Genomic DNA, 22924 nt, shown 5'->3' with positions numbered 1-22924 from the left:
GGCTTGGACACACGGGACATCCTGGGAAGGAGCAGCACAGCCACTGGAAAGGTACCCAGGGGTTATGCTGAAGCAAAAATATAATCCCTATCCGTTTTATTTGCAGTCATTCCCTCTCAGTTTGCTACAGAACAGCCTGGCTTTGAATCAGACACAGCTCTTCATAGAATCAGGGAATGGTTTGGGATGGAAGGGACCTCAAAGATCATCTGGTTCACACCTGCACTGACAGAAAGTGAACTGGCCTGGGCCCAACAGCCAAGGGCTGGTCTCTCTCCTTGCAGAGCACGAATCCCAAGGAGGAGGTGAGGGGAAGCAGTTCTCCAGGGCTGCACCCACCCTGCCTGCTGGAAATTCCAGCTGGGAAGGCAAATGGAGGGCCCGGGGTGAGGGGCAGGTCAACAAGGGCTGAATCCCTGGGGCACACGAGTGGCTGATCTTTCATCTGATGTTTCTCCTGCGCTTGTTACCCTCTCCCGTCCTCTCCCAAAAAGCAGCAGTTGATTGAGCAATGAACTCTTGCTCCAGCCTCACCTGCCACAAACCTGCACAGAATCACTGAATCACCTTGGTTGGAAAGACCTTCAAGATCACTGAGTCCAACCATCAGCCCAGCCCTGCCCAGGCCACCACTGCCCCATGTCCCTCAGCACCATCTCCGGGGCTTGGAAACCCCTCCAGGGATGGGGACTCCATCCCTGCCCTGGGCAGCCTGGGCCAGGGCCTGACAGCCCTTTGGGGTGAAGAAATTCTTCCCAACATCCAACCTAAACCTTCCCTGGCACAATTTGAGGCCGCTTCCTCTTGCACACAGGACACAGCTTTCCCAACAAGGCCACCATGAAAATGTGTCTTCCTTCCTTGCAAGACCAAGAGCACAGAGCTCAGCACCAGGCGTTGCCTTCCCGGGGAGCCCCACGCTGGTGGGACCCAAACACGGCTGAGGTGCTTGACCCTGCAAAGCCAACATTAAAAGTCAAATCCTTCAGAACCCCAAGAGCCAAAATAAGGACAACAGATGGATTTTGGCTTCTCTCATTTGCTCCGGATCCCGCTGGACACGTTGGGTGTTGAGTTCTTTTGAAAAATTGTATCTCGGCTGCACATGTTGCACTTGCAGCTGTGTTACCAAAAGCTTTTTGAGGAATCTGGTCTGAAACAACTCAAAAACAATGATCCACTGGGAACTGCTCCCAGCTGCAGAAAAACTTAATAATGCATTTGAGGTGCAGTTTTTCCGTGGGGGCAGAACGACACTCACCCATCCAGCCTGGGCCCCTCAGTTCAAGGACAGGGAACTGCTGGAAAGAGTCCAGGGCAGAGCCACAGAGGTGATGGAGGGAGTGGAACATCTCCCTGATGAGGAAAGGCTGAGGGAGCTGGGGCTCTTGAGCTTGGAGGAGAGGAGATGGAGGGGAGACCTCATCAATGTTTACAAATATGTAAAGGGGGAGTGTCAGGAGGGCAGAGCCAGGCTTTGTTCAGTGATGTCCAGTGACAGGACAAGGGGCAGTGGGTGCAAACTGGAGCACAGGAGGTTCCATGTGAATATCAGGAAGAACTTCTTTCCTGTGAGGGTGACAGAGCCCTGGGCCAGGCTGCCCAGAGAGGTTGTGGAGTCTCCTTGGCTGGAGACATTCAAACCCCCCTGGACACGTTCCTGTGTGATGTGCTCTGGGTGACCCTGCTCTGGCAGGGGGGTTGGACTGGGTGATCTTTCCAGGTCCCTTCCAACCCCTGGGATTCTGTGATTCTGTGATCCTGGCTGGTTATCCCACCTGGCTGCAGCACTGGGAAGAGGGAAGCCAGGGAAAGTAAGAGGGGGATGTGATGGGACAGCAACCAGCAAGACACAAGCAGGACTTTTCTGTTCCTGTGTGACCCAACATGTGCTTCCCATCATCCCAGATCACCACGTCACATTTGAAGCACAGACACAAAAATGAAACTCTGCTTTTCCAGCTGTTCCTCATCACTTTCAACTCCTGCCTTAATGGATCTGAATTACTTCCCCAGCAGGAAAAGCATTTCCCCAGGAGCACAACATAGGAAACCTGCACCAAATCTGTGAGTGAGGTGCTGACATTGGCTGGAAACCACAGAACCAGCCAGGACCAAACCCCAGCACTCACCTGCAGGAAGGTATGTATCAGCTGCTGTGCTTCTGCCTCTCATACCTCTTCATAGAATCATGGAATGGTTTGGGTTGGAAGGGACCTTAAAGATCATCCAGTTCCACCCCCCTGCATGGGCAGGGACACCTCCCAGCAGCCCAGGCTGCTCCAAGCCCCATCCAACCTGCCCTTCAACACTGCCAGGGATGGGGCAGCCACAGCTTCCCTGGGCAACCTGGGCCAGGGTCTCACCACCCTCACAGCAAAGAATTCCCTCCTCATGTCTCACCTCAATCTCCCCTCCTCCAGTTTTAATCCATTCTCCTTTGTCCCACCCCTCCCTGTCCTTGTCCAAAGTCCCTCCCAAGCTTTCCTGAAGCTCCTTCCAGTTGTTTCTCTGGTAAACAACAGCTTTTTCAGTTAACCATAAATATGTATGTTGAAAATAGTCCCTATCATACTCTTTCTACACTACCACAGCAGAGATGCTTTCCCACATTCTATTTTTTATTGTGGGATCATTTCACAATCCAAGACAAGTCTCCATTCTTACCAAAATAAAAAGACTTGCACTGGGAAAGGAGCAGGAAGGCTCCTGCATCTCCAGCCACCAAGCCCACGTGTATGGCAGAGTCCTGAGTCCTCTCAAACCACAGCCAGGAAACATCCCAACAGGCTGGATATCCAACTAAAGACATTTGCTCTCCATCACCAGTGGTTGTTGATGGAGAAAATCTGGTTTGGAAACCTGCTCAACACAGAGCAGGGACCACCTCAGAGAGGCTGCAGGAACCACAGGAGCAGGACTGCACAGAGGACATGCAGAGAGCAACCCAGCTTAGGGATGGAAAAACCCTGCTCACCACCACATTCCTACGTGGAGATAGAAAACAGACAGTGCCAGTGGAAAAGAATCTGATCCCTTCTGTGCTTCAGAAGAGGACTGGCCACAGTGATGGCTTGGCAGAGCCCCCCGTGGGAAGGCAGAGGGACAGGCTGTGGCTGTATGAGTTCCTACCTGGTTCACCCCCATCAGCTCTGCTCCTCACAGCACTCCCCTCTTCCCTCCCTCTGCTCTCTTGACTCCTTTCAAGCATCATTTCAGCCCCCAAGGCTGTGGACATCCCAGATCCACTGTGAATATCCCACTCCCCTGGAAAACATTCAACGTGGAACAGGCAAAGCAGGCGCAGTGGGCACTGCAGTCCCATGTAGCAAGGACTGTCTGATGGACACAGTCACCCTTGGAACAGCAGAGCTCTCAAACAACAGTATTTCAAGCCAGCAGGAATGCTAACCCAGCAGGAATGCTAACCCAGCAGTGTTACACACACCCTGCCACCTTTCCCTTCACATTTCTCAGGGTTTTCCCCATGCCACGTGCATATTGCCCAGTCCTCACCTTCAGTTATTTCTAGATACCGAAGTCTAACCTTCTTTTTCTGTTACCTACCTATTTCCTTCCTCTCTTCAAGAACCCTTCCCAGCAAAACTGCTCTCTGCTGTGTGGGGCTGCCAGCAAGTCCAGCTCTGCAAAAACAGCAGCAGCCGGACGGGCACGGGGGCCACAGGGGCTGAGATGCCCCCCAGGGAGCTCAGGCTGCCAAGGGGAGGTTACCCCAGAGCCACAGCAGTGCCCACACTCCCCAGGTTTCCTCTGAGTTTCCTTCTGCTGGTGATCCTGAGCCACTGGGGGAGAGGAGGACAGCACAACTGGGATATCCACTCCAGATCCTCACCCTGGGCTCCAGCTTGGCCCCCTCCTTAGTGCCCAGAAGATCCTGTTCACATCCAAAGCATCCTGTCTCCTCACTTTGGCCAGCTCAGAAGACAACTCCTGCCCACAGGATCTCCATGAGGTGAGACGTGGCTCCAGCCCCAGCACACTCCTCATCCTTCAAGCTCAAGTACATCCCTGGTCAGGAGCAGGATTTCTTGGCCACCTCCCTCATCCAGAACAAAGCGTAGAGGGAACCAATGTGCTTCACCACGCAGCTTAAATGAGTCTGAGAAAGTGGAGTTGGTCTGGAATTAAACTCTCATGTGCAAAAAAAAAAAACACTCCAGTGAGCCCACAGCCCCAGGCTGTTCCACTAACAGGGAAACCTCAATGGCCACCACAGCCCCAAACCTAAAGAGCCACTTCAGGAGACCCCCAGGAGATCTTTGCACAGCTCCTTCAGAAGGAAAAAAAAAGACATGCAGTTCTCCCTGCTGGCTGGGACTCGTAGGAAAGCAACCCATTGTTCGAGGGGGTCACAAAGTGTGGACACAATGCAGGGAAGAAAAGCCTTTGAAGCTGCCTTTCAGATGAGCTCATGTTTCCCAGAACTTCTTTTTTCACATCCATGGTGGAAAAAAGGCTATTTTGGTGCTGAAAAAGACCCAGCATGAGGCCTGCACAAGGCTCTGAGGACTGTGAGCAGCCCAGGAAAACATTTCAGTCCACAGGAGTGAAAAAAAAAATTAAAAATTGAAAATGTATTTTTTTACTTGCCTTTTGTGCCTTGTTTTCAACACGAATCACATCTAGTTTTTCTCCCTGTAACAAAAGCAATAAAACTCCCTTTTCTTTTCCTTTTTAAATGAAAATGAGTATTATCAGAAGAGGGCTGTAAGACCAAATAGAAGCACCAAGGTCCAGCTGTGTGACCTAACACAGGTGACAGTTAGGGCACCAGGCATGGTTGGCCATCAAAAGTTCTGCTCCACTCCAAGTGAAAAGTTTTCCCATGGAAGAATGAAATACAGGAATCCTAAGGGATAATTACCCAAAGCAGCAAGCAAGGCTGGGGGAAGAAACAAAGGTTTTAAAACTAATTTGCTTAAATACAGAACGTAGAATTAAGGAAGCTGCTTTGGTGTTTGAAAGCCCAGAGACAGAAGAGGCTGCAGAGGGAGGTGTCCACGCATTTCTCCAGGGTATTCAGCAGAAAAATGATTAATAACACATGTAAAGTAATGGCTGTTTTGTTTCAGAAAGATAAAGTTGCTTTCAACATGCAAAAAGGAAAAGGGATGAACTGCAAGGTCCCACAGCATGGAGTAAGCCTGGTCACCAGCAGAAGGGAAGTGAGAAAGTAGTTTCCTCCTGCAAGGAAGACTCAGTTCCTCACATCCATCAGGCAGCAGTGTGTTCCCAGGGCCAGCTTCCAGTTGTGCTTCTGTATGAAGAACTCTGGTTGCCCCTGGGCTTGTGGCAGAGACCGACAGCACAGGTTCAGTCACATTCAGAATACAATACATGTACCTCTTACCTACAGCCAGCTATGGTGGAGCACCTACAGGAAGAGCAGAGTCTCCCCAGGCTCTTTCTGAAAACTAAGACTGGCTGAACCACCAGGGGAGGCACTTCCCTGTCTTCAGTATTGGCTACAGAAAGCTGAAAAACTGGTTTTTTAGCCAAGGGACTGAAGCCAGAGGAGGTCCCTTCAAGACAGAGGCTTTTTACAGGTGAGACAGAGCATGTTAAAGATCAGCAAGAGCCCTGAAAACTGTTTCTCTTTAGGATTCCACACTTCCCAAGTTAGATCTTCCTTCAAAAGCCTTTTTCTCCCTCCTGTCACAAGATCATTGCAACAACTTTCAGGGTGGTTTGGATGTGGTGTTGGTGGAGATGGTTGAGGGGAGAACGTTGTAGAGTAGGGATGGTGGTTGGACTGGGTGATCCCAAGGGGCTTTTCCAACCTGAATAGTTCTATGATTCTAACTGACCAGAATCAGAGCAACCTTCCTTCTCCATCAGCTCCCTGCCTTCACAGGCACCCAGGGAAAGGACACGAGCTCTTTGCACTCCCAACCCTGCCACAGGATTTTACTGTTCATCCAAAATCTTTTAAGCTATTAGCCCAAATTAGAGAGCCATTTGAGTTTTGCCAAGGCTGACAGAAACCTGGGGCTGGAACAAGCCATGAAGTAGGGTTAACTGCCCCTAAATGCAGCAAGCAGGATGTGAGGCAGAGCCTTGTAGGTCCAACCCACCCCTGGCTGATTCCCACAGACATGGTGGGAATCCAAGCACTTGCAGACTTCAGCTGCAGGGCCCTTTGCTCTGCTGGAAAAGCTCAAGAGAGGATTTTACCAGGACAGGCTTGTCCTGACACCCGACCACTACCTCTAACCTGGGTCTTTCTGGCTATTTTCCTCCAGGAATGCCCATTTTCCAATCATTTGAGCCCTTTGCACTTCTAAGGAAGAGTGAGTTTAGTGACTGGAAAAGCACAACACTTAGGACAGCTCAGAAGCAGGGGAAGGGAACCCAGACTTACCACCCAGGGTGACAGCAGTTTGTCCAGACTCACCTCCTGCCTCTGGAAGGGCCAGAAACAGGTTGCTCAAGGAAGAGCTGGAGCAGCCAGAGTGCAAAACCCCACACTGGGAGGACAACCACTCGTCAGATGCAAAGCCACAAAAAATTACATCCTGCACCTCAGGATACACAGGACCAACCTTTACTACTGCAAAGCCAATTTAAAAACAGAAAAGCAAGCAATTCTTTAGGAAGCTGCTGTGGCTTTGCAGGTTATGATCCATACAGGCTGAAGCTGAGCTGGCAATTCTGGTGCAGCTTGTTTTCTGTTAAACATCTGCCTTCAATTCCTCCTCAAAGCTTGGCTTCCCACATACCTGGATACTCTTCTATCAGTCTGGTAATCAGGAATAAATCTCTAACAAAAAACTGAGCAGAGAGCCCAATAAATGCTGTTTGAAACATTAACAGGCAAGTTTTAATGAATCTTGGCTGTCAGCATCAAACTCAACATGAGCTCCTGACTTCCAGAGCTCTCCAGCTGTTTCCATCTCTGTACCTCCTCCTCCCAAAACCATCACACCTGCTTCCCTGCCTGCAGCCCAACATCCCATGCAATTCCTGACAAACCTTGTCCTGCTCTCAGCAGCTGTGACAGTCTGCTCTGTCTTCTTCTTGCTTTCAACCCTAGGTGACCAAGTCTCCCTGCCAAGCAGGCCCACAGCTGGCACACCCCAGGGATGCCCAGGTGTGGTGTGCACATCCAGAGAGGACACAGCAGGACAACCCATGCACAGCACCAAGAGATCCCCTGCTCTCAATGGAAACTTTTTATAAGTGCTTCTTCATTTTCACACCATTGCTGGCTTAAAAAAAGACCATTGTTTGGATTAAATCCTTGCTCTGACCAGAAGCTTCCACGAGAAGAGTTTAATCTCACTAATTGTCTTCATAGTAACTAGTTATTTCAGCAGAACAGACCCCCAGCACCTCAAAGGTACCTGATCCCACTGCATCCACACTGAGCCAGGAATCTGGCTTCATTTTACTGGTTTCTTTGGTGACCTCAGGAAGGTCTCTGAACCCTTTGAGGTCCAATCTCCCAACTAGACAATGGAGACAGAAGCATTTACCTGGCTAAAGTGGGTTATAAAAGAGATTCATCTTCTTACAAGGATGTCAGTACATTGCAGGCTGACTGACAGCAACATGCTCTGCAGTTCTCCTTGGACCCCCAGGGACAAGTCTCAGAAGATCCTTTGCCAGGTTCTGGGCTGAAAGATGTGCTGCATCCTCACTGCTGGAAAGGAACAGACCTGCAACAGCTTAAGATTTCTTCCATGCTCCTTATCTAAGCATCTGGGCAGGGCAGGAGCCCTGGAGAGGAGCAACCCAGCTGCATCCCTGTGCTCTGGCAGCCCCCAGGCTCCTCCCCACCCCCCAGCAAGGATTCCATCCTGCTCTCTCACAACCTAACAAAATCTGGCTCCATCAGCACCATCCAGCCCATTTTCAGCTCACAGAGAAAAAAGCTGTTCTGCCTGTCTCCAAACACAGGCCTGCTTGCAGACCCCAGGCAAATGAAACTACCAATTTATTCTGTGAAGAACTCCAACCTGAACCTGCTTACTTAGATTCAGCTCAAGTACCAAACTTGGCTTTTTTCCCCTCTGAACACAGGGCTGCACTTCAAACTTCCATCAGCCTTGCAGGGAGCAAGAGGCATTTCTGTTCACACACCACCTGATGCAGACTAGACCCCTTTTTGAAGGCACACTGGAAGGTGCTCATCTGCTCCTAGACACAGAAGACTTTCCATGCAGCAGTGAGGTTATTTCACAGGTCAAACCAGAGCCTACAGCTCAATGTTTCACTCCAACATCAGTCACCCAACCACTGCCCTCAGGACATCATGCACAGACTCAAAACACATTTATAAAAGACACCTATAAAGTTCTCCTGTGAGTCAGGAGAGCTCATAGATGGGTTTGAACAATTATTTCTTCCTTTATTAACTTGATCTTTTGGATCCAAATTCACTTTAGTCACCCTTAGTATTTAATGCACTGAAGGACATCACCAGCTCAAGGCCATTCTGTATTTTTTCAAGTATCTTAAAGGTATTTGGCCCAGGAGAAAAACAAGCATTTAAAACCAGAAGGTAGAATTGTTCTTCAGCTATTTGAGTGTGTCCCAACAGCAAGTCACCAAAAAGGCAACTAGCACTTCTTCAAAAGGCTTTACTTTAGGAGAATGCCTATTTGCTAAGGAAAAAAAACCAAGAATACAACAATAATGTTACAAGAGGCACTGATCCTGGCTTTATTCACTTAAAGATACATCCAACATTTGTTATAGCTCACTTGAAATTCAAAATGCTTTTGAGAAACCATCCATAAAACCTTGATTTTTGCCCTTTGTCAAGTTTTCAAACAGCAAGAGACTTCCCAGCAAGACTGTGCTCTGTATTAACATACATACAAAGATTAAAACTTGGTAGAAACCCTTCAGCTTCTGAGATGTGATGAGTTGCATTCAGAATCACCACTGTTTCCTCTGGGCAGGAAGCTGCTCTGCTCCCCTGCAGGGATGGGTGCCCGGGGTCCTGAGCCACTTCATCTTATCCTGACCCTGTGCCACCTCAGCCATTACATGAAAACTGTCCCCTCACGGTGCCCAAGGGACTGCACTCCCCCTTTGCACCTTTGTACTTGGCAGCTGTAACAAAATTCCTACAGCACTAGAAAAACCAGTCAGGACAGCACAATGCACATCCTCCAGAGCTGACTGGTCCTGCCTGCTGGCAGAGAAATGCACCTTATCAGCAAGAAGCTTAATGTGTTCATTTGGAACTCAAACTACTTGGCAGTATCTTCTGTAAATCCAAGATTCATACAAGACAAAGTGTGTTGCAGCCACCATAAAATCATGTTAACTACATCCTCTCTTTTTGCTGTATTTAAATTATTTTCAAAGTGGTGAAGAGTGCAGGACTGAAGAAATACAAACATTTCTCTCTTAGAAATTGTAAAATTTAGTACTATGAGACTATGAAAGCTTACAGTACAGTTTATCCATTCTATCTCAAGATTTAGCATCAATATGGTGTCCAAATAAAAATCAGAGCTGCATTCTACCTAATGAAGCACCATCAACAGGTCCTGGTGTCCCTTCCTGTGCAAAATCCTTTCCCACATTCATGAGGCTATAAAAGCACAAGCAGTTCTCACGTTGGTGTTATCACCCCTGTGACTGCTTCTCTGTTTAGTGAGAGCCTAGCTGATACTGAGTTGTGTACAAGCAAAAGAACCTGTGTCTCAAACTTTATTCTGGGTCTTGTCCATAGTTCAGTGACATGATCTGCAGAACAACACACCAACCATTCCCATGAGCTGGTTCAAGAGGAAACTGAAGGAAAAATCCAAATCAAAGACACTCAGTTATAGTATCTTTAATTTATCTTGTGTTTTACAGAAGTCTGAATGGGTTAAAAAGCACCTCCTTTCCCATCACGTTCCTTACAGTTGGTAAAATATATTCAATGAGCAAATGTATGTGAACAGCTTGAGGATCTGCATCTTGCAAGGATTTCACAGACCAACCAATCAAAAGCCAAATTTCTCGTAGTTTTTACAATCTTGTTTTAATACAATGGTCAATCCATTCCGATTGTAAACCTGTCCAGTCACATCTCCCCAGAACACTTTGCAAAATCCAGTGTTGATTAGCAAACTAGTTAGCTTTGGCACGGAGCTGTGCTCTCTTGCCTGTGACAGCCTGGAAACCAGTTTTGATGCTGGCGACGGAGCAGCGCGAGTGGCAGGTCTCACACTGCAAGAAATATAACCTGGTGTCCTTCTGTAGGATGGTGTCTCGTGACCGACACGTGTGGCAGGTGACATACTCCTCTGCAGAAAGGAATGAGGTTGCAGTTATGAGATAATGTGTTATCAGTGAACAAGAAGCCACTTCTTCAGCCTTTCGTTTATCATAGGATGGTGATGGTTGGAAGGGACCGTAAAGATCATGAGGTTCCAACCCCCCTGCTATGAGCAGGGACACCTCCCACCAGACCAGGCTGCACAAGCCTCAAGTTTCACACATGTCTTGAAAGGCTGCTCAAAAGCATCTAACTTAGAAAGGGCTTAGTATGAAAACCCTTGAGGTCACCTAAAAATTCCTCCTGGTTCCCAGGTCAATATAGATGAGGTTTTGGATGGTATGTTATGCCCTGACACTGTGTTTTAGGAGTATTAACAACCATGGAAGATGTCCCATGTAGTTCCATAACCACCTCTGCTGAAACAGCCTTCCTAGACACCAGCAGCTCCTGGACAGACACAGCACTAAAGCAGTGGGTTTTGCTATGTATAGTCTGTGTGTCCTTAGACAAGCAGGCACTGACATGTACACTATTTGTTAATTACATGTACAACAGACTTTAAAATTAACTGTTGTTTTCCATAGACCTCATCAAAGCCAAGAAATGAAAGTCAGCTGAAAACAAGCAATTCTCAAAGGCTCCTCCTGTTTTCCTCAGTCCATTTTAGTGTGGGACAGAGTAAAACCTCTGTTTTTATTGTAACCATAAATCATTGCTCCATTATAAAGCTGCAGCAAAATCGTAGCTTCTTAGCACAGCATCTCCACAGCAATCACACACATGGACCACTGGGCACCAAAAAGGGAGTAGGACAAACGTGGAGTGGAAAGGAAGTTGTACTTACTGATATATCTTCTCAAGACATTTTCTATCTGTTTTTGCTGGAATCTTCCTTTGATTACAAGTTGGTTATTACCATCTATTGAGCCACTAACGTAAAAGAAAAATGAGTTATTTGATTGGCAGAAGACATCAAGTGTACAAAGAAGTCAGGAACACAAAGCAAGCTAGTGATGCATTCTTCAAGGGAAGAGTAAACCAGAATAGTTTTGTGGGGAAAAAAGTGCAGAATTCTGAAGGCACTTAAAAACCTACAGGAAGTTTAGCCAAAGCAAAACCCTCACTGTAGTGAAAGCAAACTCCAGCAGAGATCAGCCACATAGTTAAGCTATGGACTTTGAGAATTAACAAATTAACTCCTGCTTATCTCATAGAAGTGACCAAGACCCTGGTAAGGTGTCCTGTGTCTAATAAGATCCTCTTCCAGCCATTCTGATGCAGGAAGTTGAATGATCTTTCACATTATGGTTTCAAGGGTTTTGTTTAAGTTGCCTGGAGAGGAAGAGACTCCAAAGCCCAATGAAATGGGCATTTGCTACACACACATTACAGTAAGATTCCTTGATTTTCTATTTCTACATATAACAGCACTGCTGATTACAACAGAGAACAGACAACCAGAGTACACCACAACAGCATGAGATCTTCAAAAAGAGGCATTTAAAGTCAAACACTGTTGTTATGCTAAGACAGCTGGATCTCACTGCAGCACTTAATGGAATAACTAGCTCTGAGACTTGCCACCAAGCATCCTCTTCCCCAGCTATCCACACCACCTAGCTGCCTTGGGCTGATGTGAGCCCCAGAGCCACCCACACTGGCTGTGACAAACAGCTCTGCTACCACAGCATCTTTGAGAAAGGCCCCAAAACAGAGAATCCACATCCTTATCCAAAGTTTTCCCTGGGACTGACAGTTCTCTACCTCTTCCTATGATGGTATCTCCTTCATCACCCAGCACAGCATCTGTGTGCAGGGAGGAAAATCCTGATGTTCAGAACTAAACCCAAGGAATTTTTTTATATACAGACTTCAACCCAAGGATTTTATTTTTGATCAGACAGCACCAGCTGTGCTGCCAATTGCTTCCCCCATGCATGTGCACACACCCAGCCCAGTCACCTTACCTTGTACCCAATTCTGCCAGCAAAAATGCCAGGAGATGTTTTGGCTGACGATGTAATCTAAAAATAAAGGGAGGATATGGTTTAACATTTCCCTTCCAGAGAAACTGGGTATTTACACAGGCCTGGTAGGCTAAAACCATCTTAAATTATCAAGTTAAAAAGGGGGCAATACCAGAGGGTCTGTACCAAAGAGCACAGACATAGTGAGGACATAAGAAAGCTGAACACTCCACAAAAATCCCCACCATCCCCCCCAAACCAAACTCACAGTTACAGTAACTATTGAAAATCAGGTTTCTACTAGATATTTCCCATTCTTATTCTACTATCCCCTTGCCATTCTTTAAAAAAAAAACAAAAAAAAAACAAAAAAACCCAAACACTTGTTACTGGCTACTATTAGAAATTCACTTTAGTATACTCCCCAGATTCTCAGCAAGACCATCTGGCACCTTGTGAAACAAATCAGATCTGCATTTCCAGAACTGCTCACACAGAATATGTCTTAACTGTTTCTTGTGAAGGCATTTCTAGAGAGCACTGCAGAAAAGAGTGGAAAAACATGACTGAACTCCCCACCACTTACCAAGAGAACAGTATGTGTAGCCAGCTCAAGTTAGAAAGAACTTTCCCCACTCCTCTGTCCAACACTTGTGAATAAGTATATCCCTGCTAATCCAACTACAGACTTGGATTATAAATCAGTGAACTTACAAAAGCAAAAGGTCTATTCCAGCCCATGCAGCAAGGCTACCATTTTAATAATTTAAGTAAGAAATCATCTCCATCAATCATCTTTATAAATATCTTCCCACAGAGAAACGTAGAGGAAATGAGCAGAAGGATGGAAGCAGCTGAAACAGCTTCCAGTTTCCTTCTGGTTTGCTACAGTCTCTTGTCAGAAAGCATGGATTCAGCCCCAGAGCAGAGTTCCTGGGAAACCTAGAGAGGACACTTACGACTTGCAGATATCTGTAAAGTTGACAAAAGATGTTTTCTTGGTCCCTACTCTTACAACCTGTGGAGGCTTCATGACAAACTTCCGTTTTTCCCCAGCTACCATATCAGGGTTCTTTTCCCGCATGATGTTAAATACTCTGTTGAGCAACTGCAAAAATAAAAAGGGACTCCCATCAACAGGAGTATCTTGCATTTCTCACTTCTAAAAACACTTCCAACAGCATTCACACTTAATGGTAGATGGGCTTTTGAACACACCCATACTTAAAAAAACGTTCTGATACGTGTAATGTGTGAAAATTGCTTCCCCAGGCGTTCACTTCATCATCTGCAAGTACCTCACCTGACTTGCAAAAGGGGTTTTAAATATCACTAATTTTGCCCTATATGAAAATAACTGTGACAGAAGATGTGCTTTTTTAGTTTTCTGTTCATGAGCTTCTGACTACAAGTCCTTTAAGTTAGAAATAAGACATAGGAGAATAAGGCCCTGCTCTCTTGATGCACATAAACATGGGAAAAATAGAATCATGGAATGGTTTGGTTAGAAGGGACCTTAAAGTCCATCCAGTCCCAACCCCCTGCATGGGCAGGGACACCTCCCACCAGCCCAGGCTGCTCCAAGCCCCATCCAACCTGCCCTTCAACACTGCCAGGGATGGGGCAGCCATAGCTTCTCTGGGCAACCTGGGCCAGGGTCTCACCACCCACACAGGGAAGAATTTATTTCTAATATCTAACCTAAATCTCCCCTCTTCCAGCTTAAAACTATTACCCCTTGTCCTCTCCCTCCCTGCCCTTGTCAAAAGTCCCTCCCCAACTTTCCTGGAGCCCCTTCATGCACTGGAAGCCCCATTCAGGTACTAGAATATTTTTAAGTCTTTGGAACATTACCTCATCATATGTGTAGTCCCTTTCTGAGCCTGCCCATGCAGGTCCTGACTGAAGGCTAAAAGAAATTCCATCATCTTTTTTGCTATCTTCATCCTCAAAAGCTGTAAAGAAAGTTATTTGGGATTCATGAAGAACAAATGAAACCATCTTTACCCTCATCTGCACACTATTTCTAAGAGATACATCAAAGAAGATTCCAGCAAGATGTGGACACAAGTCTCCCCTGTCTGTCTTGTCCACAAGGGACACCAGCACTCATGGCAAAGTCATATAGTGCTTTTACAGAACATTTTTTCTGATAAATAATATAGTGGTAAAGGTAACAAAATTGATTTTGAAACAAAAAAGGCACTTGAACAGGACTTACTCCCCTACAACATGGACTACATTTCACTTACAACATCTGCTAGGTTATGCTTTTACCTTCATCCTTCTCTGTTATCTCATCTTCATCTGGAGACTTGAAAGTCTTCTTTTTCTTCTTTTTATTGCCCAGCATGATATCAAGGTCATCTTCAGGTTCTACTGCCTCTGGCACATCTCCTTCAATTTTCAAGTCCTGCAAAGAAATAATAAGTCTCTAGTTTACAGCACTGAACAGAAATCTCCATTACACATAAATACTAGTAATATCCACCACAGTTCTGAAACATAACAGATGAGACCAGAACTAAACTGCACTAGTGCCATGAAGCAGGGCTACATTTTCATCTTCTGATCTTATTTCTGGCTGGTGAGGTACAAGGCCACACAGTGTTTACCTGAAGGTATCAGCCATTTTAGGGCATAAGGGAACAAAAGACTCTATAGGCCAGACAATAAGACAAAGCTGTGCTCCCTGCAGCCAGTCCAACTTGTTATGATAATCCTGCACATGTAGAGGACACAGAACAAGCATTTTGCCTGTGTGGGGCAGGACAGAGACATTTTCTTCCCCAAAAGACAGACCCTGAAGAAGAGGTTGACACACAGCATAACATTTCTCTGACCTCTTGCTCTCTGGGCTTGTCAGTTAGACTGACATGTGATACAAAAACAAGACTTGGAATAAAACTTGGGAAGAGTAAAAATATCTCATGCACCATCTGGAACACAGAGGAGTGACCAACCATTTCTAAAGAAAACAGCAGAGTAAAACCAGACCTCTTAGCTGAGATATACCCTTTATTTGAAGGGCTGGCCTTTAGAGGACTACTCTGTGCATGGCTTCTGAAACCCATTCACTTCTCTCACCCCAAAAGGCAATTAGCCTTGATGCTAATCAGCCCTTCCTGCAGATTGCAGCACTTGCCCATTGTGCAGATCAGTTGGATTTTGTCACTTCTGGGCAAAAAGCCCTGCAGGAGCAACATGTTCAGCAGAACCTTCTACATATGAAAGATGCAGTGAAATGCAAGTTTCATTATTAGCTGCACTAAGACAGAAGGACAGACTTGAAGCAACACCTACATGGCCAACCTCAAGAAACTGAAAGCAAGAATGTTTTCAGCCACGGATAAGATGGCCCAGTTGGGTAAACAAACCTTTACACCTTCTTCTGCTTCATCTATATCAAATATCTTTTTTGTTTTCTTCTTCTTTTTCTTTTGATTGAAGAAGTTTAGATCATCCAGGTCATCTGTTGCATCTAAAAACCAAAGGATTGCCAAAAGAAGTATAACTGTAGAAACACTTTTTAAAGTTTCTAGTCTACATCCCAAGTTTCAAAACATGACAGTAAGATATAAGCAATGATCTGTAACCACTACAGGTTTCCTTTGGATTTTAAGGAGGTCGTTCCCCCCTACCCTCAAATATCTTAGTACTATTTTACAGTTTCTGCATCTTCTAACTGTTTTTTCTTTTAAGTGCTTAACCTTTCTTTCTGCTGTACCAGAGAAACCACCCACTTTTGTCATTATAGAGATGCCTAGAAAAAAATGAAACAAATGGTAGGAGGAAGGCACAGCTTCTCTGGTCTACAGCAGGAGCCAATTTTATCAACAAACTGGATTTAAATTAACAGCAGTTCCTGAGTCAGATCATCTTGAATTGACATTGGCCTCAATTTCAAAAGCAAGGTTATACACACACCTACAAGCTTATTTCCTGCAAGATTCCAAAGAACACTCCAGTTATCAAATTCACAGCTGTCCAGAAGCTACAAACCCTATCAGCCATATTTCTGTTCTTCACACTGTTGCTTAATTGTTCTAATGAAAAATTAATTGTGGAATCACTGCAACAACTGCATGTGGAAAACCTAAAACTTCATGGTAGCTATTTTAGGAATCCTCATTGTCTCACACAAAATGCTCTGTTTGAGTCAGGAAATTGGAATTTACACAAGCCACTTGTAGCTTTCTGGGTGGCTGTGGTCATGATTTCCAGCAGGAGGGAAACACATCCTCCAAACAGGCAGCAGAGCATTACTCACAAGCCTCTGAACAAACCAGGGCCCCAGCATTACACACTGTGATGCCAAATTCTTGAAATGGGCCTCGTAGTCTCAAAATACAGGGTTACCCTGGAGTTTATCTACGTGGATTCACTTTACCTTTCTTCCTGCTGTCTTCTTCATCTGCCTCAACATCTTTGTCTTCTGTTGGCTCTGGTTCAACTTCTTTTGTTTCTGACTGCTGAGTCTCTTCTGCCTGTGTATCCCCTCCTTCCTCATCCAACATAAAAGGCTTCTTCTTTTTCTTCTTCTTCTTGCTCATAGTAGGATCGAAAATCATCTGGAAAAGTCAAGACTTCCTTAGCAACATCATAACCACCTACCATTTAATATTTATAAAACCTTTAAGTTTCTCTCCACCTTCCTTCAGTTACCCAAGGCTTCAGTCTCAAGGAGGGACTTTCCCAGCCCTGTAACCAGGTCACACGAGCTGGCTGGCTCCAAACAGCGACCACACAAGCTGCTTTAACAGCATCACAGAACCTGTCCCAAAGCACAACTGATGTGACCAGACATTAGAGAAGGCTGCTTGACAGTTTAGAGCTTCTGATACATTTCCTATAGCAGTCCAAGTCTCCTGTATTAGTTCAGATGAAAATACACTAAAGCTGTGAATCCTGGACAGATGAGCTACCAGCTACTTCTCCATTTTATTATCATTATGTTCTCAAATCCTGAAGTGAAACTTTGCAAAGTCATCACTCAACCCCTCAAGATCAGAAAAAAAATTAAGCACACCTGTATGACAGAGCCTGATCGTATCAGTTATGCTCCCTGCTTCCATTTGAGACACATTAATCTCCAGATTTATTAAAAAGCAACATTAACCAACAACTTTTTTCACAAACAAAAGCTAGAAGGGGCTGGTGATACACCAAGACCTGTACCAGCTCTCACTGCTATAAAGTAGCAAAGGTCTCATCCCTTTTTACCACAGGTGGGAAAATGAACCTCAGAGACCAAGTGAGTAAAAGCTGTTAATGAGCTAGTTAGGCAACAAAAAAGCTTAATTCACCTAGTCTGGTGAAGAAGACACTAACCCCAAGACTCACTTTTAACCTATTCATCAAGGGCAGGCTGGATGAGGCTTGTGCAGCCTGGTCTAGTGGGAGGTGTCCCTGCCCAGAGCAAGGAGCTTGGAACCTGATGATCTTTAAGGTCCCTTCCAACCTTAACCACTCTGTGATTCTATGATTATCTGCAGACCCAAGATATTTAACACACAAGCTCTTCAGTTTTCCAGCACAGGAATGTTTCTTACTTTATTTACTTAAGAAGCATGTTTGACATTGCAGCTAGTGTTCAGGTTTGTTACATTTATCTGGCCATTTTTTCACACCATAGTATATATTTAATACACCAAACTATTTTAGACACTTAACAAGACTCTTTTTCTCCAGCTCTCCTTACCTAGTAACTGAAGTTCAGCATCATGAATACTCTGCCTGATGAAAATACCATCACATCCTTGAAGGAACACTCTGCATGTCTGGCCTTTTTCCTCACCCCACAAAGCAATCTTTTCCTCACACTTCTCATTCTCCTACACATGACACTCTTGTGATATTGTTCCCATTTTCTGGATCTTCCATGTTTCATAAAGGCTCTATGGAAAGGCAGCAAAGTGCAGTCTGAAGCACAGCATCACGAAAGCCTATCAAACTGCTGAAGTGTCTTGAGTTGCACAGACTGGGCTGGAAGGATTTCCAAACAAGTTGTGCCCGAGGGTTTCCCTCTGCTGCTGAGTTTGACAGGGATGAATCAGCTGCTGTACTGCTCAGTCATCTCAGCATGTGCACACCCAGCTACACTGTCTGCTGGCTTCCTGCTGGAAGCTCCAGCCTGCTGAGACAGAAGGAAAACCACCTCCATCTGAGAGCCCACAGCTTTGGGAACAACCACATGAACACCATTTTCACTGAAGTGAGTCATGGTCTTCAAGGAGCTTAGCAAGACTGAAGAGTTTTCTGTCTTCTCCCATGATTAAGCAAACATAAAATTATGCTTAGATTGGGTGCAATAATTTCTAGGAAGGAACCAGCCCACCCACTCCAAATCACTCCTCTCTCATGAAGATACTTTTCATCCTGAACCATCATCAAGCAGATCTGTCTGTGAGAGACAGAAGGTGCCCTCAGTAGTACCAGCCTAAACTGAAGTTAACACACAAGGACAACTTCTGGAAGCAGCAGATTGTTTTTGCAGCATTAAAACTCTGTAGCTGGCCTTGAACAGAACACTGCTCTGAAGGTCCACTCCATCCAGCCAGGGCAAGCCAAGCTTCTGCAAACCTAAGACCTGCTCCCAGGAAACCAACAGAAGAGTCCCACAGGCAGAGGACGAGGCCTAGGCCTGAAGTGTTTTGTTCATCAAGGGATTCAACAGAAACTATCAGGAGTCTCACATCACACTGCTTTAACAAGTCCTGCTATAAACCTGAGAATCAAGCTATTCTTTGCTTTGCCCTTCTGAGCCAGACATTTCAGAAGTTTCTTCATTATTTTTATCTACTCAGTATGTTTGATTAGCCAAAGCATTAGCTGTAGGTCCTCTACTGAAGGGACTGTAGCCTCCAGAGACACTAAACCCTCTGCTTTTCTGTGTAGAAACAGCTTTAAATTTCCATCCTGTTTCAGCTCTCAGAGCCAAATTCCCAAATGGGATTTTCTCTTCTGTAGACACACAGCTCCTTCCCACATCTAGCTCCACATACCTACTCCTTATTTCAAATACCTACACAGTCAATACCTTCCAGAAAATAAACAAGTGAAAGAACAAAGGGGATAAACCCAACAAAGAATCAAAGCTTCATAGTCCAAAACCAGTTCTCTAGACAGAAACCAACATAACTCTGAGCTGCTGTGACAAATGCTGGGGATTCTAACCAATAATCACAAATAATTCCCACTTCACTAGTCTTAATAAACACAGATGTGTCGACAAAGCAAGTCTGCCCAGGTATCCTTACACTGCCTTGAGTCAAGGTCTACCATGGAGTGCAAAATTATTAAGACAACTCTGCCCCTAAGCCCCCCAACTGCTCAAAACACAGTGTTCTCTAATATTTCCTGGGGCTTCATAAAGCTACAGGGCCAAAAATACTTTTAGATACCCAGTAGGATCTAAAATTGGATTTTTGATAAAGCAAAGAGATGTTAATTGCTTCCCCTTGCAAACAGGGCCTCTGTTGCCTCTGCTGTGCCTCACTTCTGGGCAGCTCTCAGGCAGGAGATGTTTCTACCTGGGAGTTTCACTTCAAAACAGATCTGAAAATTTCAAGCTACAGACCAATGCAGCAGAATCAAGTTTTGTACCATCTCTGCCAGTTTAAGGTGCCAATCTGACTCCAGGAGTTTTCCCCCTCCTCAGCTGGATTTAAAAAATGTCACCAACTTAACATCAATAACAAAAGATTTGGGTCCTAACAAGCAGGAAAACAGAAGGTCTGGAAGGTGTGTGCACTCACTCACACGTACACTAGTCCCTAGATCTAACAGGGACAGTTAACTGTGCTATCTGCTGCCACTCTGCCAGCAATCCAGACATCTAAATTTACTATGCCAGATATTCCCAACACCTCAATGTCACAAGTGCATTATGCAAGAAAAACAATTTTACTGACACTTGAACTAAATACAAACCAGGAAACTCCAGGTGAACTTCTCTAAGGTCCTATGATCACCTGAGAGCAAAAGCACCTGATGCAAGGGATACCCAAGTCCTAATTTCTGGAAGCAAAGTACAACCTAGACATTAGAACTGCAGTTCCAGAAACATAATTAGGCCTAAAAATGCAGTACACTCATTCTAGATGTTAAAGCAGCTGAGTAAGTCAGTCTCAGCTACCATTAAAATCATCAGTAATTACACTAGCTCTCCTTTACTACGTAAGGCAAATTATGACTTGCCTGTCTCCAAGGCTAGAAAGATCACTTTGCTCAGAAGGAAACAAGCCACACAGGTATTTTAAACAACACCAGAACAAAGATAAAAGATCAAAAAAGCAGCCATCTCATGGATTCAGCCAGGCCAGCTTCCCACAGGTTACACAGCAACCCATCATGGTGCTAGCAACTTCCCACGTGGAAGCCTTTCCTCATGAGACCAACTGCAAGGAGCCTGGCAAAGGTGCCAACACCCGGCACCTCCAACACGTGGAAAATCTCCGAGGCAGAAGAATCTGCCTCCCTGGCAGCGCGCCCGAGCAACCACCACTGGATCTGGAAGAACAGAAGTTATCACGTGTAGGATGCGGCTATTTTAGCTCTCTGGGTTAAAAAGCTGAAAGCAACCCGGCAGACGGCTACGTATCGTTAGAAGAGCAGGGTGTCGGGGAAAGGGGCCTCGTTCCCCGGCGCTCCCGCTGCCAGAGGCGGGCACCGGCAGCTCCGGGCGGGTTTTCGGCCTTCTCAGGATCGGCGGAGCCAGAGCAGGGCCGCGGGCAGGCGGGACCCGGCGGCGCGCAGGGCCGGGAAGGCTCCCGGGAAGGCTCGAGCGCCCCGGGAAGGCTCGAGCGCCCCGGGAAGGCTCCAGCGCCCCGGGAAGCAGCCGCGGGCCCCGCTCCGGGCGGGCGGCACAGCGGACGGCGCGGCCCGGCGGGACCCCGGGGCCGCCCCAGGCCCCGCTCATCCCAGGGCGGAGGCCGCGCTCGCCGCAGGCCTCAGGCCGCGCTCCCCCACATGGCGGCGGCCCCGGCCCAGGGAGCCCGGCTCCCCCGGGAAGCGGCGGCGGCTGCCGGCTCTCACCTCGTCGCCCGACATGGCTGCGGCGCGGGAGGGACGCGGGAGGGGCGGACGCGGTTCGGCGGGAGGGACGCGGCTCACGGGGGCCCCGCGGCCGCGCTCGGCTCTTGCATCAGCGCTCCCCGCCGCGCCTGCGCACCCGCCGCCCGCCCAGCCCGCGCGCGCCCCGCCGCGGCGCCCGGCGGGAGTTGTCGTTCCCGGGGCTGCGCGGGAGGGAGCGGCCGGGAGGGGGGAGCGGGGAGAGGGGAGCAGGGCAGGCGTGAGGGGCTGTGAGGGGCCGTGAGCGGGGAGCAGGGCAGCCGTGAGGGGCCAAGAGGAGCCGAGGGGAGCCGTGAGGAGCCGTGAGGAGGTAGCAGGGAGCAGGGCAGCCGGGAGGGGCCGTGAGGGGGGAGCGGGGAGCAGGGGAGTCGTGAGGGGCCGTGAGGCGGGGGCTGCGAAGAAGGGGGCGGCCGCGGACCCGGGGATCCAGCGGGCCCGTCCCTCCCCGCCGCCGAGGAACGGGGCCCTGAGCCGGGGGGCACTCGGCGGGAGGCCCCGGTGCCTCCCTCGGCACCCCCGAGCCGGCCCCGCGGCTCCAGCGGGCGCCTGCGGGGGCAGGGGCGGGCGGGCGGCTCGGGGCCGTGTGTCCTGTGGGTGCCCCGGTGCTCGCGGGGGTTTGTCGGGGCCAGGGAGGGCAGCGTGGCCTTTGCAGGTTTGTTGTACGCTAAAGCGGGAAGGGAACTGCTGGAAAGAGTCCAGGGCAGAGCCACAGAGGTGATGGAGGGAGTGGAACATCTCCCTGATGAGGAAAGGCTGAGGGAGCTGGGGCTCTTGAGCTTGGAGAAGAGGAGACTGAGGGGTGAGCTCATCAGTGTTTACAAATATGTAAAGGGTGAGTGTCAGGAGGGCAGAGCCAGGCTTTGTTCAGTGATGTCCAGTGACAGGACAAGGGGCAGTGGGTGCAAACTGGAGCACAGGAGGTTCCACGTGAATATCAGGAAGAACTTCTTTCCTGTGAGAGTGACAGAGCCCTGGGACAGGCTGCCCAGAGAGGCTGTGGAGTCTCCTTCTTTGGAGACATTCAAACCCCCCTGGACACCTTCCTGTGTGATGTGCTCTGGGTGACCCTGGGGGTTGGACTGGGTGATCTTTCCAGGTCCCTTCCAACCCCTAGGATTCTGTGAGTCTGTGAATAGCAGGAATATAGACCAGAAAATTAAAGGGCACAGGGGAGGGAGTGAAGTGGGTGCTTGCTTTGATCCAGGTAGGAGAAAGCGCCATGCTGCTTTGTCCAGCGTTAAAAAGCAGACCTTCTTTGCTCTCCCAGAATTGCAAACTGTTTGGTGTAGGAAAGGACTTTTGGAGAGGGTCTGGTCCAAGCTGCTGGCTCATACAGAGTCAGCCAGAACAGGTTGCTCAGGACCTTGTCCTGCTGGGTTTTGAATGCCAAGCATGGGACACCACAACCTCCTGGGGCAACCCGTTCCACCAGCTTCACACCAAAAACATCTTGCCTGTGTCTAAGTGGGATTTCCTGTATCTCGGCCTGTGCCTGCTGCCCCTTGTCTGTCACCCGGAAGCATCTGGCTCTGTTTTGTCTCTGCATCCACATCGACAGGATCCCCCTGAGCCTTCTCTGCTATAGGTTGAACAATCCACTCAGTTTCTCGTATGCCACATGCTCCAATCCCTTATTCTT

General features: G+C 47.4%; 1 protein-coding gene across 1 annotated transcript; it reads right to left on the bottom strand.

The window, feature by feature from the left end:
- Nucleotides 1–8656: 8656 nt before the first annotated feature.
- On the bottom strand, nucleotides 8657–21389 carry EIF2S2 (eukaryotic translation initiation factor 2 subunit beta). The gene is made up of 9 exons (XM_051633530.1): nucleotides 21250–21389; nucleotides 16604–16784; nucleotides 15591–15694; nucleotides 14491–14626; nucleotides 14068–14168; nucleotides 13173–13321; nucleotides 12214–12270; nucleotides 11091–11176; nucleotides 8657–10271 (listed from the first exon to the last, which is right to left on the bottom strand). The coding sequence occupies exons 1-9, from the start codon at nucleotides 21262–21264 to the stop codon at nucleotides 10096–10098; spliced, it is 1005 nt and encodes a 334-aa protein (XP_051489490.1). The 5' UTR covers nucleotides 21265–21389; the 3' UTR covers nucleotides 8657–10095.
- Between the last annotated feature and the right edge of the window lie 1535 nt (nucleotides 21390–22924).

This window comes from Apus apus, chromosome 15 (assembly GCF_020740795.1).
Source record: "Apus apus isolate bApuApu2 chromosome 15, bApuApu2.pri.cur, whole genome shotgun sequence".
Lineage (NCBI taxonomy): Eukaryota > Metazoa > Chordata > Aves > Apodiformes > Apodidae > Apus > Apus apus.
This window is presented reverse-complemented; position numbering and strand designations above follow the sequence as displayed.

Bases quoted from the DNA above. Each gene is read 5' to 3' on its own strand.
- EIF2S2 (XM_051633530.1), bottom strand. The intron at 13,322-14,067 runs GTAATGTTCCAA...TTATTTTTGCAG, and splicing joins GGGACTACACATATGATGAG to TTGCTCAACAGAGTATTTAA. The intron at 10,272-11,090 runs GTAAGTACAACT...TCCTTTCTGCAG, and splicing joins TGTCTTGAGAAGATATATCA to AGGAGTATGTCACCTGCCAC.